This window comes from Convolutriloba macropyga, chromosome 10, assembly GCF_964194025.1.
Source record: "Convolutriloba macropyga chromosome 10, txConMacr16.3, whole genome shotgun sequence".
Classification (NCBI taxonomy): domain Eukaryota; kingdom Metazoa; phylum Xenacoelomorpha; order Acoela; family Convolutidae; genus Convolutriloba; species Convolutriloba macropyga.
In genome coordinates, this window is record NC_134477.1 from 19603245 (window position 1) to 19616659 (window position 13415).

Sequence of the window (13415 nt, forward strand, 5' to 3'; positions counted from 1 at the left end):
GATCTTCATTTGTTATTTTTTTCGCAGTCTCGTTGCTAATTCTCACTGATCAAATATCCAAAAACCTTTCTCCAGAGTTTTAAGTGCACCTATACAATGCATTCGGTTGCTATCTAATAACTCTTATGATATTGAAAATAAGTGTTTTAAGAAAGGTTCAGTGAATATTTGAACTTGATAACCACTTAAACTGCTTTTTGTCATTCTTAGTTTTTTCTCAAGATCAAAAGTTTTTCATGTAAGACAAAGAATTCTCTGTGGCGGTTGTTGTGGCTCAATTTTACTGTTTTTTTGTTTCTTCGGTTAATTGTCTCATTAGTGAAACATCCAAATCGGAAAACAGCTTGAAGTACGCAATTGAACATATTTATTTTTTGTTTTCGTAGGCCATATATTGGGTAATGAAAAGTCTCAATGGTCACCTATAGACATATAAATGGACTCAACGACTAATGTCGGTATATAGCTAATGGATTTAATGACTTTGAAAATTTTTTTTCAGAAGAATAAGTAAAATTATTCAACTTTTACCTTTCGTTCTGGTTTTCGTAGTTTTTTCGAAATTTACATTTTTTGTTGCCACAGTTCTGTTGCCATTTGAAAAAAAGCTACCAAAAAATCAATATTCTTAGTGAACAGCTTAATGTTTGGCTGTCTGGCACACAGTTTATTTATTCAAAAAACGTTAATCATCGCATCGGGATCAAAAATTGAATATAATTAGTGCGCGGTAAACAAATATCTGTTTTAGACCTCACCTGAGCTTTCTTAGTAATGAGGGCTGGTATAGCTGTAACTTATAGTTAATTTGTCTTCATTTTATGAACTTCTCTAGTAATTGTTCAGACCCCCTTTTTGGTGGGGAGGGAGGAACTATATATACTCAACTGGTTTGTTTTGTTAGGACAATTTTGGCGGACCGATGTAATCATCGTAGAGAGTTGTGAGTGGTATCATTAGAGAGCACGTACAACCTAGAATATGGAATTAAAAGTTTTTTTTAAATTTCATTTTTTGCAGGGAGTTATTGAGGTCTAAAGTATTGTCAATATTCGTCAGTTTCTATTCACATTTTTTGTAATTTTCACTAAAATTCGGCTCAATTTTGCTAATATAACTAAAAGTATGTTAAAATTTTTTAAGATAGAGTGTTATTGTTTTTAATTAAGACAGAAGAGCATTGCTATAATGTTTGATTGAAATTTTTTGGGCTAAAACTTTTGGTAAAATTTCTTATTTCGAATTTTTTTCATCAAAAATGGCATAAAACATTCATTTTTGGTCGACTATGATAACAATTGCCAGATTTAGAGACCTAGAAACTGCTCACACAGAATATGTTATCTCCAAAAGATCGCTAGTCAAATTTAGGTGCCCTATAAAAGCCTTCTAGAATTAATATTGTGCTGTTTTTTGCTCAATCAAAAATTTTGCTCAAACTTAAATCAATCATTATAAAAAAGGCATCATTGTTTTTTTTGATTTTTGAAATTCATAACTTACCGAGTGATCTATTTTACAAACATTTGGAACAAATGAGTGGTTTTTTGAGCGCAAGGCAAAATCAGGAATAGGTTTGATCCCATCATGTATTCCTACAATCAGAAATTTTTAATTTTTATATGGGCTCTGCTTTTTTTTCAAGAAATTTGCATCACTTTTTTAATGTTAATTACTGACAAAATCTCCAAATCACGGCTCAATTAATGACAGCTCCCATTTACGTGAAAATGAGGCCGAATGTCATATAGTTTGTTTTCAGAGAAAACCTAATGGATTTTGTGGTTTTGATAAACTTTTAAAAAAATTTTAAGTGAATTCTTGTGTTTGGACTTCATTTGTTATTCTTTTTCGCAGTCTCATTGCTAATTCTCACCGATCAAATATCCAAAAAGCTTTCCCCAGAGTTTTAAGTGCACCTATACAATGCATTCGGTTGCTATCTAATAACTCTTATGATATTGAAAACAAGTGTTTTAAGAAAGGTTCAGTGAATATTTGAACTTGATAACTATTTAAACTGCTTTTTGTCATTCTTAGTTTTTTCTCAAGATCAAAAGTTTTTCATGTAAGACAAAGAATTCTCTGTGGCGGTTGTTGTGGCTCAATTTTGCTGTTCTTTTTTTGTTTCTTCGGTTAATTGTCTCATTAGTGAAACATCCAATTGGGAAAACAGCATAAAATTACGCAATTGAACATATTTGTTTTTTGTTTTCGTAGGCCATATATTGGGTAATGAAAAGTCTCAATGTTCACCTATAGACCTATAAATGGACTCAACGACTAATGTCGGTATATAGCTAATGGTTTAATGACTTTGAAAATTTTTTTTCAGAAGAAAAAGTAAAAGTATTCAACTTTTACCTTTCGTTCTGGTTTTCGTAGTTTTTTCGAAATTTACATTTTTTGTTGCCACAGTTCTGTTGCCATTTGAAAAAAAGCTAGCAAAAAATCAATATTCTTAGTGAACAGCTTAATGTTTGGCTGTCTGGCACACAGTTTATTTATTCAAAAAACGTTAATCATCGCATCGGGATCAAAATTTGAATATAATTAGTGCGCGGTAAACAAATATCTGTTTTAGACCTCACCTGAGCTTTCTTAGTAATGAGGGCTGGCATAGCTGTAACTTATAGTTAATTTGTCTTCATTTTATGAAATTCTCTAGTAATTGTTCAGACCCCCTTTTTGGTGGGGAGGGAGGAACTATATACTCAACTGGTTTGTTTTGTTAGGACAATTTTGGCGGACCGATGTAATCATCGTAGAGAGTTGTGAGTGGTATCATTAGAGAGCACGTACAACCTAGAATATGGAATTAAAAGTTTTTTTCAAACTTCATTTTTTGCAGGGAGTTATTGAGGTCTAAAGTATTGTCAATATTCGTCAGTTTCTATTCACATTTTTTGTAATTTTCACTAAAATTCGGCTCAATTTTGCTAATATAACTAAAAGTATGTTAAAATTTTTTAAGATAGAGTGTTATTGTTTTTAATTAAGACAGAAGAGCATTGCTATAATGTTTGATTGAAATTTTTTGGGCTAAAACTTTTGGTAAAATTTCTTATTTCGAATTTTTTTCATCAAAAATGGCATAAAACATTCATTTTTGGTCGACTATGATAACAATTGCCAGATTTAGAGACCTAGAAACTGCTCACACAGAATATGTTATCTCCAAAAGATCGCTAGTCAAATTTAGGTGCCCTAAAAAAGCCTTCTAGAATTAATATTGTGCTGTTTTTTGCTCAATCAAAAATTTTGCTCAAACTTAAATCAATCATTATAAAAAAGGCATCATTGTTTTTTTGATTTTTGAAATTCATAACTTACCGAGTGATCTATTTTACAAACATTTGGAACAATTGAGTGGTTTTTTGAGCGCAAGGCAAAATCAGGAATAGGTTTGATCCCATCATGTATTCCTACAATCAGAAATTTTTAATTTTTATATGCGCTCTGCTTTTTTTTCAAGAAATTTGCATCACTTTTTTAATGTTAATTACTGACAAAATCTCCAAATCACGGCTCAATTAATGACAGCTCCCATTTATGTGAAAATGAGGCCGAATGTCATATAGTTTGTTTTCAGAGAAAACCTAATGGATTTTGTGGTTTTGATAAACTTTTAAAAAAATTTTAAGTGAATTCTTGTGTTTGGTCTTCATTTGTTATTCTTTTTCGCAGTCTCATTGCTAATTCTCACCGATCAAATATCCAAAAAGCTTTCTCCAGAGTTTTAAGTGCACCTATACAATGCATTCGGTTGCTATCTAATAACTCTTATGATATTGAAAATAAGTGTTTTAAGAAAGGTTCAGTGAATATTTGAACTTGATAACTATTTAAACTGCTTTTTGTCATTCTTAGTTTTTTCTCAAGATCAAAAGTTTTTCATGTAAGACAAAGAATTCTCTGTGGCGGTTGTTGTGGCTCAATTTTGCTGTTCTTTTTTTGTTTCTTCGGTTAATTGTCTCATTAGTGAAACATCCAATTGGGAAAACAGCATAAAATTACGCAATTGAACATATTTGTTTTTTGTTTTCGTAGGCCATATATTGGGTAATGAAAAGTCTCAATGTTCACCTATAGACCTATAAATGGACTCAACGACTAATGTCGGTATATAGCTAATGGTTTAATGACTTTGAAAATTTTTTTTCAGAAGAAAAAGTAAAAGTATTCAACTTTTACCTTTCGTTCTGGTTTTCGTAGTTTTTTCGAAATTTACATTTTTTGTTGCCACAGTTCTGTTGCCATTTGAAAAAAAGCTAGCAAAAAATCAATATTCTTAGTGAACAGCTTAATGTTTGGCTGTCTGGCACACAGTTTATTTATTCAAAAAACGTTAATCATCGCATCGGGATCAAAATTTGAATATAATTAGTGCGCGGTAAACAAATATCTGTTTTAGACCTCACCTGAGCTTTCTTAGTAATGAGGGCTGGCATAGCTGTAACTTATAGTTAATTTGTCTTCATTTTATGAAATTCTCTAGTAATTGTTCAGACCCCCTTTTTGGTGGGGAGGGAGGAACTATATACTCAACTGGTTTTTTTGTTAGGACAATTTTGGCGGACCGATGTAATCATCGTAGAGAGTCGTGAGTGGTATTATCAGAGAGCACGTACAACCTAGAATATGGAATTAAAAGTTTTTTTCAAATTTCATTTTTTGCAGGGAGTTATTGAGGTCTAAAGTATTGTCAATATTCGACAGTTTCTAATCACATTTTTTGTAATTTTCACTAAAATTTGGCTCAATTTTGCTAATATAACTGAAAAAATGTTAAAATTTTTTAAGATAGGGTGTTATTGTTTTCATTTAAGACAGAAGAGCATTGCTATAATGTTTGATCGAAATTTTTTGGGCTAAAATTTTTGGTAAAATTTCTTATTTTCGAATTTTTTTCATCAAAAATGGCACAAAACATGCATTTTTGGTCGACTATGATAAAGTTCGCCAGATTTAGAGACCTAGAAACTGCTCACACAGAATATGTTATCTCAGAAAAGATCACTAGTCAAGTTCAGGCGCCCTATAAAAGCCTTCTAGAATTAATATTGTGCTGTTTTTTGCTCAATCAAAAATTTTGCTCAAACTTAAATCAATCATTATAAAAAAGGCATCATTGTTTTTTTTATTTTTGAAAATCTTAACTTACCGAGTGATCTATTTTACAAACATTTGGAACAATTGAGTGGTTTTTTGAGCGCAAGGCAATATCAGGAATAGGTTTGATCCCATCATGTATTCCTACAATCAGAAATTTTTAATTTTTATATGGGCTCTGCTTTTTTTTCAAGAAATTTGCATCACTTTTTTAATGTTAATTACTGACAAAATCTCCAAATCACGGCTCAATTAATGACAGCTCCCATTTACGTGAAAATGAGGCCGAATGTCATATAGTTTGTTTTCAGAGAAAACCTAATGGATTTTGTGGTTTTGATAAACTTTTAAAAAAATTTTAAGTGAATTCTTGTGTTTGGTCTTCATTTGTTATTCTTTTTCGCAGTCTCGTTGCTAATTCTCACCGATCAAATATCCAAAAAGCTTTCTCCAGAGTTTTAAGTGCACCTATACAATGCATTCGGTTGCTATCTAATAACTCTTATGATATTGAAAATAAGTGTTTTAAGAAAGGTTCAGTGAATATTTGAACTTGATAACTATTTAAACTGCTTTTTGTCATTCTTAGTTTTTTCTCAAGAACAAAAGTCTTTCATGTAAGACAAAGAATTCTCTGTGGCGGTTGTTGTGGCTCAATTTTGCTGTTCGTTTTTTGTTTCTTCGGTTAATTGTCTCATTAGTGAAACATCCAATTGGGAAAACAGCTTAAATTACGCAATTGAACATATTTGTTTTTTGTTTTCGTAGGCCATATATTGGGTAATGAAAAGTCTCAATGTTCACCTATAGACCTATAAATGGACTCAACCACTAATGTCGGTATATAGCTAATGGTTTAATGACTTTGAATTTTTTTTTTTTCAGAAGAAAAAGTAAAAGTATTCAACTTTTAACTTTCGTTCTGGTTTTCGTAGTTGTTTCGACCTTTACATTTTTTGTTGCCACATTTCTGTTGCCATTTGAAAAAAGCTACCAAAAAATCAATATTCTTAGTGAACAGCTTAATGTTTGGCTGTCTGGCACACAGTTTTTGTGCAAATTCTGAATTTTTCATTTTTGCTTGTACTTGTCGTTCTGTCTGTAATCGTATGGCATATCCTGGATAATGAAAAGTCTAATTCATTTTCTATAGATGCGTAAATGAATTTTTTAAAGATTTCAGTTGATCGATCATGTTTTTAATCAGTTTGGTATTAATTTTTTTTTTTTCAAAAAAAAGACAATGTTTTTTCAACTTTGGCCTTTTAATTTTTTTTGTCGACCTGATATCAAGTCGCATTGAAGAAAAGTACATTTTTTCCTAATGAACTGCAGGTATTTTCTCTTCATCATAGGTTTTATCCAATGCCATTTTGAATTGGTAATTAGTTGTTTTAAAAAATAGACAACGAATTTTGGTCGTTGTCTTTTCTGGTAGTCCCATTAATGACAGGTCTCATCAGGCCTCTAATGTATATTGTTTTTGTTCATTTATTAGATTTTTGAACAATATAATAACACTTTAATCATTCTGTCATTTGGTAGACGATTACGTGAAAATTTTAGATGAGCGGGGTCAAAACTATATATGCAAACACACATTAACGAGCGTCCTTGTTAGCATTAATTGTCAACACGCAACAATGTGTCATTTTTTAAATGCAAGTACGCAATCAATTGATTGCTAAATGAGGACAAGATGCGTTCTAATAAAAAGGGAAAGAAAAAAATTGAATTGACAAAATTTCTCAATCATGCACATAATGAGAAACTTTGTGCAAAAAAACAACCATGAAAATGATGGAAAATAATTCCTGAAACGTTTTGTGAATTTATTTGCTACTTGGTGGGCTCTTGACAAGAAGTCAGGGCAAACAAAACATTGAAATGGTGCCTACGATTAACGCAATAATTTGCCCATTACATCGCAGAGGTATACCCCGAAATTTCCGCGTTAAAAAAACTCGCTCAAAAATTAGATACATAAAATGAACCAAATTAGGGGACATTTTTCGTATCTCAATTTTTGGAAAAGGGCTTCGCCAATTTTCCGAATTAAAAGAACTTTTAAATCGTAAAATAGTTAACAAGTCTTGTTGCACGTTTCCGCCAATTTTAGCTATCTATTATTTGCATTAAAATTATTTATAATCCGCAATTGAGCATAATTAAACGCGCGCTTTTTGAACATGCAACGGAATTTAATACTTTGTAATAAGCACAGTATCTCCTATTCCAATGACATATTTTAAAATAAAAATTTTTGCTTTGGGGTCAATACCTGAAAAATTGGTACAATAGAAATGTAAAGTTCGCAAACGCGACAAACTCGTTTGTTTTTTATGTAAAATGACTTCTTATTTCTCGAATATTGGGACTAGGTGGTTCACAGTGATAAGAGAAACGTGTGTTGAGCTCACTTTGGCTTTGAGGTAAAGAAATTAAAGATTAGTGTTACATAAAGTCAAGTTTTGCAATTTCGTCAAATGTTTCTTTAAAATCTTTTCGCATTTCAAAAAAGTGAAGCAACCCCATGGGTCAAAGAGTTGTTAAATGTTTCTCATACTACTTTCGTAATGTCTCCTAATCATACGGATAGTATTAAACTAAAAGTTTTTGCTTTGGCGTCAATACTTGAAAAATTGGTACAATAGAAATGTAAATATCGGAAACGCAAAAAATTCGTCTGTTTTTATGTAAAATGCCTTTTTTCTCGATTATTGGGTCTAGTTGGTTCAATATAACAAGAGAAACGTGAGAGAAGCTTACTTGAGCTATGATGTAACGAAATTTAAGATTAGAGTTATATAAAGTCAAAATTTGCAATTTAGTGAAATGTTTCTCAAAAATCGTTTAAAAAAAATGGTGTAATCCCATGAGATGTCGAATGTTGCCTATACTATATTCGTACTATCTCATTTTCATATGGATTGTTTTAAAACAGAAATTTTTGCTTTGCGGTCATTACTTAAAAAACTGTTACATTATATGATGTACGTCCCAGTGCCAGAAAAACTGATTTTTTCCGAAAAATCCCTCGCTCGAAAAAGGCTTTGTTTGTCAATGTGGGACTGGTGTATATTCAATGAAACGGCTAGCAACCCTTTGATAAATTGTAAAAAGGTAGCAATAAATACAACTAATAGTAATAAAGCTTTAATAATCACTTTTATGCTCAAAAACAAGCATTAAATTAGGCTTATTTGCGGTTTTTAGTGCGATATCGAGTTACGTTGCGTGCGAAAAAGCGATACATAAATGGAGCAGATGCGATGATATAAAATCCGCAAAACTTAGAATACATAGCTTGCAATTTTATTTCGCGGCTCTATTTTGGACACTTTTGCGAACACGGGTTGCTAATTTGCCTTCAGTTTTGCCGGTTTCTATTAAAGTAGCTATTTTCCGCAATATTGTCGCATTTTCATTGTATTAACATAGGAAAAACAAACACTAGATACACACATCGGGCATATTTGCCCGTGACGGTTTGAGTATACCTCTGCGGTGTAACGCCCATGATTCAAGTCAAGATTTCATAGCATAGTAATATTTTATCACATTACTTAACTGCAATTGTCAGGGCCACCAGTCCGGAAACGTGATGAGAAATTTTTCTATAACCGAAAAATGAAAACAGTGTAGAATGTTAGTTTCATTACATTGAAAAGTTCAAGAAAAAAAAGAATAATAATATACTGTTATTTGTTTTCTGAAACACATCGATTTAAGTTGCCTGTAATGTTTGGCTCTTTACGTACTTCGAAGTTTTTGAATTCGAACAACACGGGTCTCCATAATGTGATGGAACAGGAGCAAGGAAAAGGCATTGAAATGATTCGGAAAAGTTAAAAAGTCTTCAAAGTTTTCTGATATCAGACTAGCTATTATTCGTTGAAAATGATGTTCTTAGGACTATTAGGGGTCGGTTTTACCCTTTTCTTTTATTATTTCTGTAGCTTTCAATAGTGAGTGAGCCAGTGTCAGTCAGGAGCCAAGCCCGGAACTTAAACGGAAGAGAGAAAAACAAACGAAATCACAGGAAAAATCTAGAAAAACTGAGTTCTTAACATGAAATGAAGAAAATCAATTACAAAAATAGCTATCTAACGTCTGTCAGTGTCTATTTTAGATCACCTGGCACACCATCAATGCCAGTTAAAAAATTGAATTACAAGTCTTGTAAGAAACTTGCAAGAGGGACACAAACTTTTGCATTAGTAGGTCAAAATTAATTCAAGTATTGCGAGGAAATTGCAAGAATTAATGAACAACTATGCATCATATTGCAAGAATTCCTGCACATTGCGACAATTGCAATTGCTGCCAAAATTCCTGCAGAAGATGAGTTCTTTGATTCCCAAGACAACCAAATGAGATCATTTCAACTCGAACAGTTTGATGAGTACGTTAAAACACGCTAATTATACCAGTTACTTTTTGTAAACAGTCCGTCGAACGGAAAAGCTAAAAGAAATATTTTTTTCTTTTTACTGGGCATAGAGTGACGAGGAAAAATAAGACAGCCTCCTCTTACACTATTTTACTCCATGTATTAATAGAAACTAAAAAGTAATTTGCGGTTCAACTTCTTCACCCTTCGCAGGACATTTGCCTGGGACATATACTTGATGTAGATATATGAAATCATAAAAATATTAGGAACAAAATTGAAAAAAGATTCTGGTCTCGCAAAAACTGGATATTTTGATAGAACACCTATCGTGAAAGACTCTTATAAAGTTGCCACCCAACTAGCAAGAGCTCTTGTCAAAATTGGATATCTTGGACCTAGCAAGACTGGGTAGTTTGGTACAAGATAACCTGGAGAGTCCCGGAGAGGCTAGCTTGGCGGATAGCGGGCAGGTACTGCTCAAAGAACATCAAGTCTTTGATCTGAACGCCCTCAACCGCCAACATCACTCGCATTCTGCTCCCTTTCTTCAGCGAGCTTTTTTCATTTCACGGCCATTCATTCTGAATTCCATTCGAATCATTCCGCTTATTTTTTACGTTTGAGAACAGAAAATGCGAGGAATACTCGACTTGCGTTATATAGTTGTTTGTTGTGCAATGAGTGATTAGCTTTGTGTCAAACATACCAGATTCTTTTCCATTGTTCCAAAAAAGCATTAGTTCTTCTGCAGTGTACCCGTAGCACTCCAGTCTCAACACACACGTCTGGGTGTCGAGGGGGAAAGCGTCCAGCTTCATGGGGCACTTTGTGATCACTGTAACTCTGGAAGAGTAGAGGATGTTCCCATCTGGTGAGAGACGGATGAGGACGTTGGGAACCATGACATCCTGCTTCGAGGCGTCCAATGAGTCCGGGAAGTACGTGTCCGGAACCCAAATCTGAATAAAAAAATGGGGGCTACAAATTTATTCCAGACGCAAAATAAATCGATGTTATATTTAAAAAAATTTGGAGACATTTTCCGTTGATGCCTCGAGTACGTGTGCCCATCAACAACAAAAAACTTGCCATTATATGGCGCGCCATTGTGCATTATATTACGTGTGAACATATGACATGTTCGTTTTGGGTTGCATGCCTCCCATTGCGAAAAGAATACTGAAAATTCAGACTCGTAAGTAAAATAACCAGGTCCATCTAAATTATCGTAAATGGATCTAACGTTAGAAAATAACGTTAGACAAACTAACTTCATTCAAACTTATTACTGATGATTCAAATATGATGATTGCACACATTCGATTTTTAAAAATCTATATACTTATAAAGGGAGACTTGGTTGTTTCCAATATATTCTCCAAAAATTTGCTTTAATTGAAATCTGCCTAATAATGCTAAGTTTTAGGCACCCCTTGAGAGTGAAAACTCCTTGAAATGTCTTATTTTCATGTCTAAGCCAATGAGCGGGGGAGCCAATGAGTGGGAGATGACAACATCGGGGGAGCACATACATTCCTTTGCATCATTGTAGTCACAGAGGTCTCCTGGAAGACAAATTATTGAAACCGAAGAAATGGATTGATTGCGGTGCCTGAATATTTCTAGTTGCAACTCAAAGATAATGTTGTTACTGATTTAAATAACAATTGTAAGGATAACCATGTTTCATTTAACACCAAGTTATTCTTACAACTTAATTCTGCTGTTTTAATGGGAAAATCTGTTAAGTCAGCAACCATACACTTGATTTTTGAGCAATCAATGGCAAGATACTATCAAAAGACGAATCAATCCATCTCAAAATTTTATCACATTTTAGATAAATGCGCAATAAAATGGGCTGACACTGCTTCAAAGTTAAGAGCAGAAAGTTTATACAAAGCCGAGTTCTGTCATATATATTAGAGGTTGTGAGCTACCTTTTCCAGAAACTCATGGGAGAGTGTCAAGTTTTCTCTGTAGAGGAGTCCGCTGTACTGCTTGAAGTCTAGTCTAGAATCTCGCCAGAACTAAAACAGAAAAGAGGGGAGTAAACCCATTACATTGAAATATCCGGAAAATAATTACAAAAAAAATGATCTTTGGCCCAGGTTTTTGCAGCTCACGAAAACTATCAGAATCACTGAATCAAAAACCCTTAGTTTTTCAGCTCATAACTATTGTTAGAATTTCGATCGAACTATAGTCTTAAACTTAGTTAGAATTATTAGAAAAAAAGTTTATCTTACCACATTAATAAGACAACGGCAAATTGATTCTAGTAACAAAATTTATATAAATGAATCGCCAACAAATGGTGCCTGTAATCAAAATCCTGTTCAAAATGATGAATCCAGATAACTATTCGTATAGCGAGATTATTTGATGTAAAATCTCCCCAGCATGTATTGAATGATTATGATACCACCGGAAATGTGAACGAATTCTTAGAAAAGTGTAAATGCATACTATTTATGGTATCACTTGCGACTGAATTCTAGGAAAATTGCACTTCTCGCACCGATAATGGGTGTATATGCAGCTGATTTTTGAGCCTTTTTCATCCCCAAAAACGAATCATCATCTTGATTTAATATTCAGATCTCTCCTGTAGTTCTCTGAATTCCAATGAACAATATCAATTTTGTTATTCTCTAATTTTTGATAAATTATTTTTCTACTTAGTTAAAGACCCTTTTTCTTCCTATTGCAAAAATCCATAACCCAAGAGGTTATGGGCCTACAAATTGACGACTACATTGCAGACCAAGGGACTATAAAAACCTGTACTTGGGCCTGAGTAAGAACCCAATGAGCCTGCACCATCAGCCAATGAGGCAGGCAGTGATGAAAAAAACCAAAAGGTGCTGAAGGATGCATATGAGAGGGAAGTTGCAGACATCAAGGAGAAACGAAGATTTTAGATGCAACAATCTTCACGCTGATGAGACATGACACAGTGGGAGATGACAATATCAGAGATAGAGCAAAGGCTTAAAAGCTTTAGCAAGAGACATTTCAGAATGTGGAGAAGACATTGATGACTTTGTTGGCACAACTCGCTCGACTGCAACTCAGAGACTCTGAAGATTTGGACAGTTTCTTCATCAGAACACAAGAGTTGCTCAAAACTCTTCAAGAAGCAGGGGAAGTAGTCTAAGAGGCCCTCTTCAACGCCTCGGTCCTCAGTTGTCTGCCAATGAGGTATGAAAGTTCTGTTATACAGGAAAACTTCAACCCGACAACGAACCTCACGGAGTTAAGGAAAAGGCTACAGAACTTCCATAAGAGCACAGTACAGAGACGCAACGGAAAATGATTCGGTGGCATTGGTAGTGAAGCGCGACCTCAATTAAGGACCCACGAGAAGAAACTGTTTTGTATGTGGGATCTCAGGACACTTTGCCAAGGACTGCATGAGGAAGGAAATAGCACAAAGCAGCAAGTCTGGTGAGAAGAGTCAGCTAGACAGGGCATGCAAGAGACAAAGAGATGGAGACCAACATGAGTCATTGGCAATAGATCCATTCTTGACTACGCCAGACGAAAAATTTTGCGAAGCTCTTACCCAGTGGAAAACGGCAGGCATGCTAGTGGACAATGGCAGTAGAGGTCTGATAGTGACAAATATCGCATCGTTCCTTGACTTTGTGCCTCTTCAGTTAGTGGTCAGAACTTCCAACGGAAAGGCTCACAGAGTAATGGTCAGAGGCTGTATGAGGATCGGCATACCCTCAAACAAAGGAGAATTTCAATAACACCTCAAGAAGGCTTTGTGTGTGCCTGGCTATTCTTCAAACCTTCTATCAGTCTCAAGATGAACGGAGTGGAGACATAGCTTTGCTTTCGATAAAAGAGACAGCTGCAAGAATCTTCAGAAGGGAACTCGGGTAAAACGACACAAGAA

At 34.0% G+C, this 13415-nt stretch overlaps 2 protein-coding genes across 9 annotated transcripts in view; one reads left to right on the forward strand and one right to left on the reverse strand.

Moving 5' to 3' along the window:
- LOC142347951 (von Willebrand factor A domain-containing protein 3A-like) overlaps positions 1 to 13415 on the forward strand; it is a 708547-nt gene that overhangs the window by 249187 nt on the left and 445945 nt on the right. The gene's annotated exons all lie outside the window — the stretch shown is intronic.
- Positions 1 to 13415, reverse strand: part of LOC142348807 (gamma-aminobutyric acid receptor subunit pi-like) — a 74674-nt gene that overhangs the window by 31543 nt on the left and 29716 nt on the right. For all 8 annotated transcript variants that reach the window (XM_075400325.1, XM_075400324.1, XM_075400323.1 and 5 more), the window contains 2 exons: positions 11449 to 11538; positions 10215 to 10467 (listed from right to left, as the gene is read on the reverse strand). In XM_075400325.1, coding sequence (XP_075256440.1) covers positions 10215 to 10467; positions 11449 to 11538 — 343 coding nt within the window. The remainder of the gene's footprint in view (positions 1 to 10214; positions 10468 to 11448; positions 11539 to 13415) is intronic.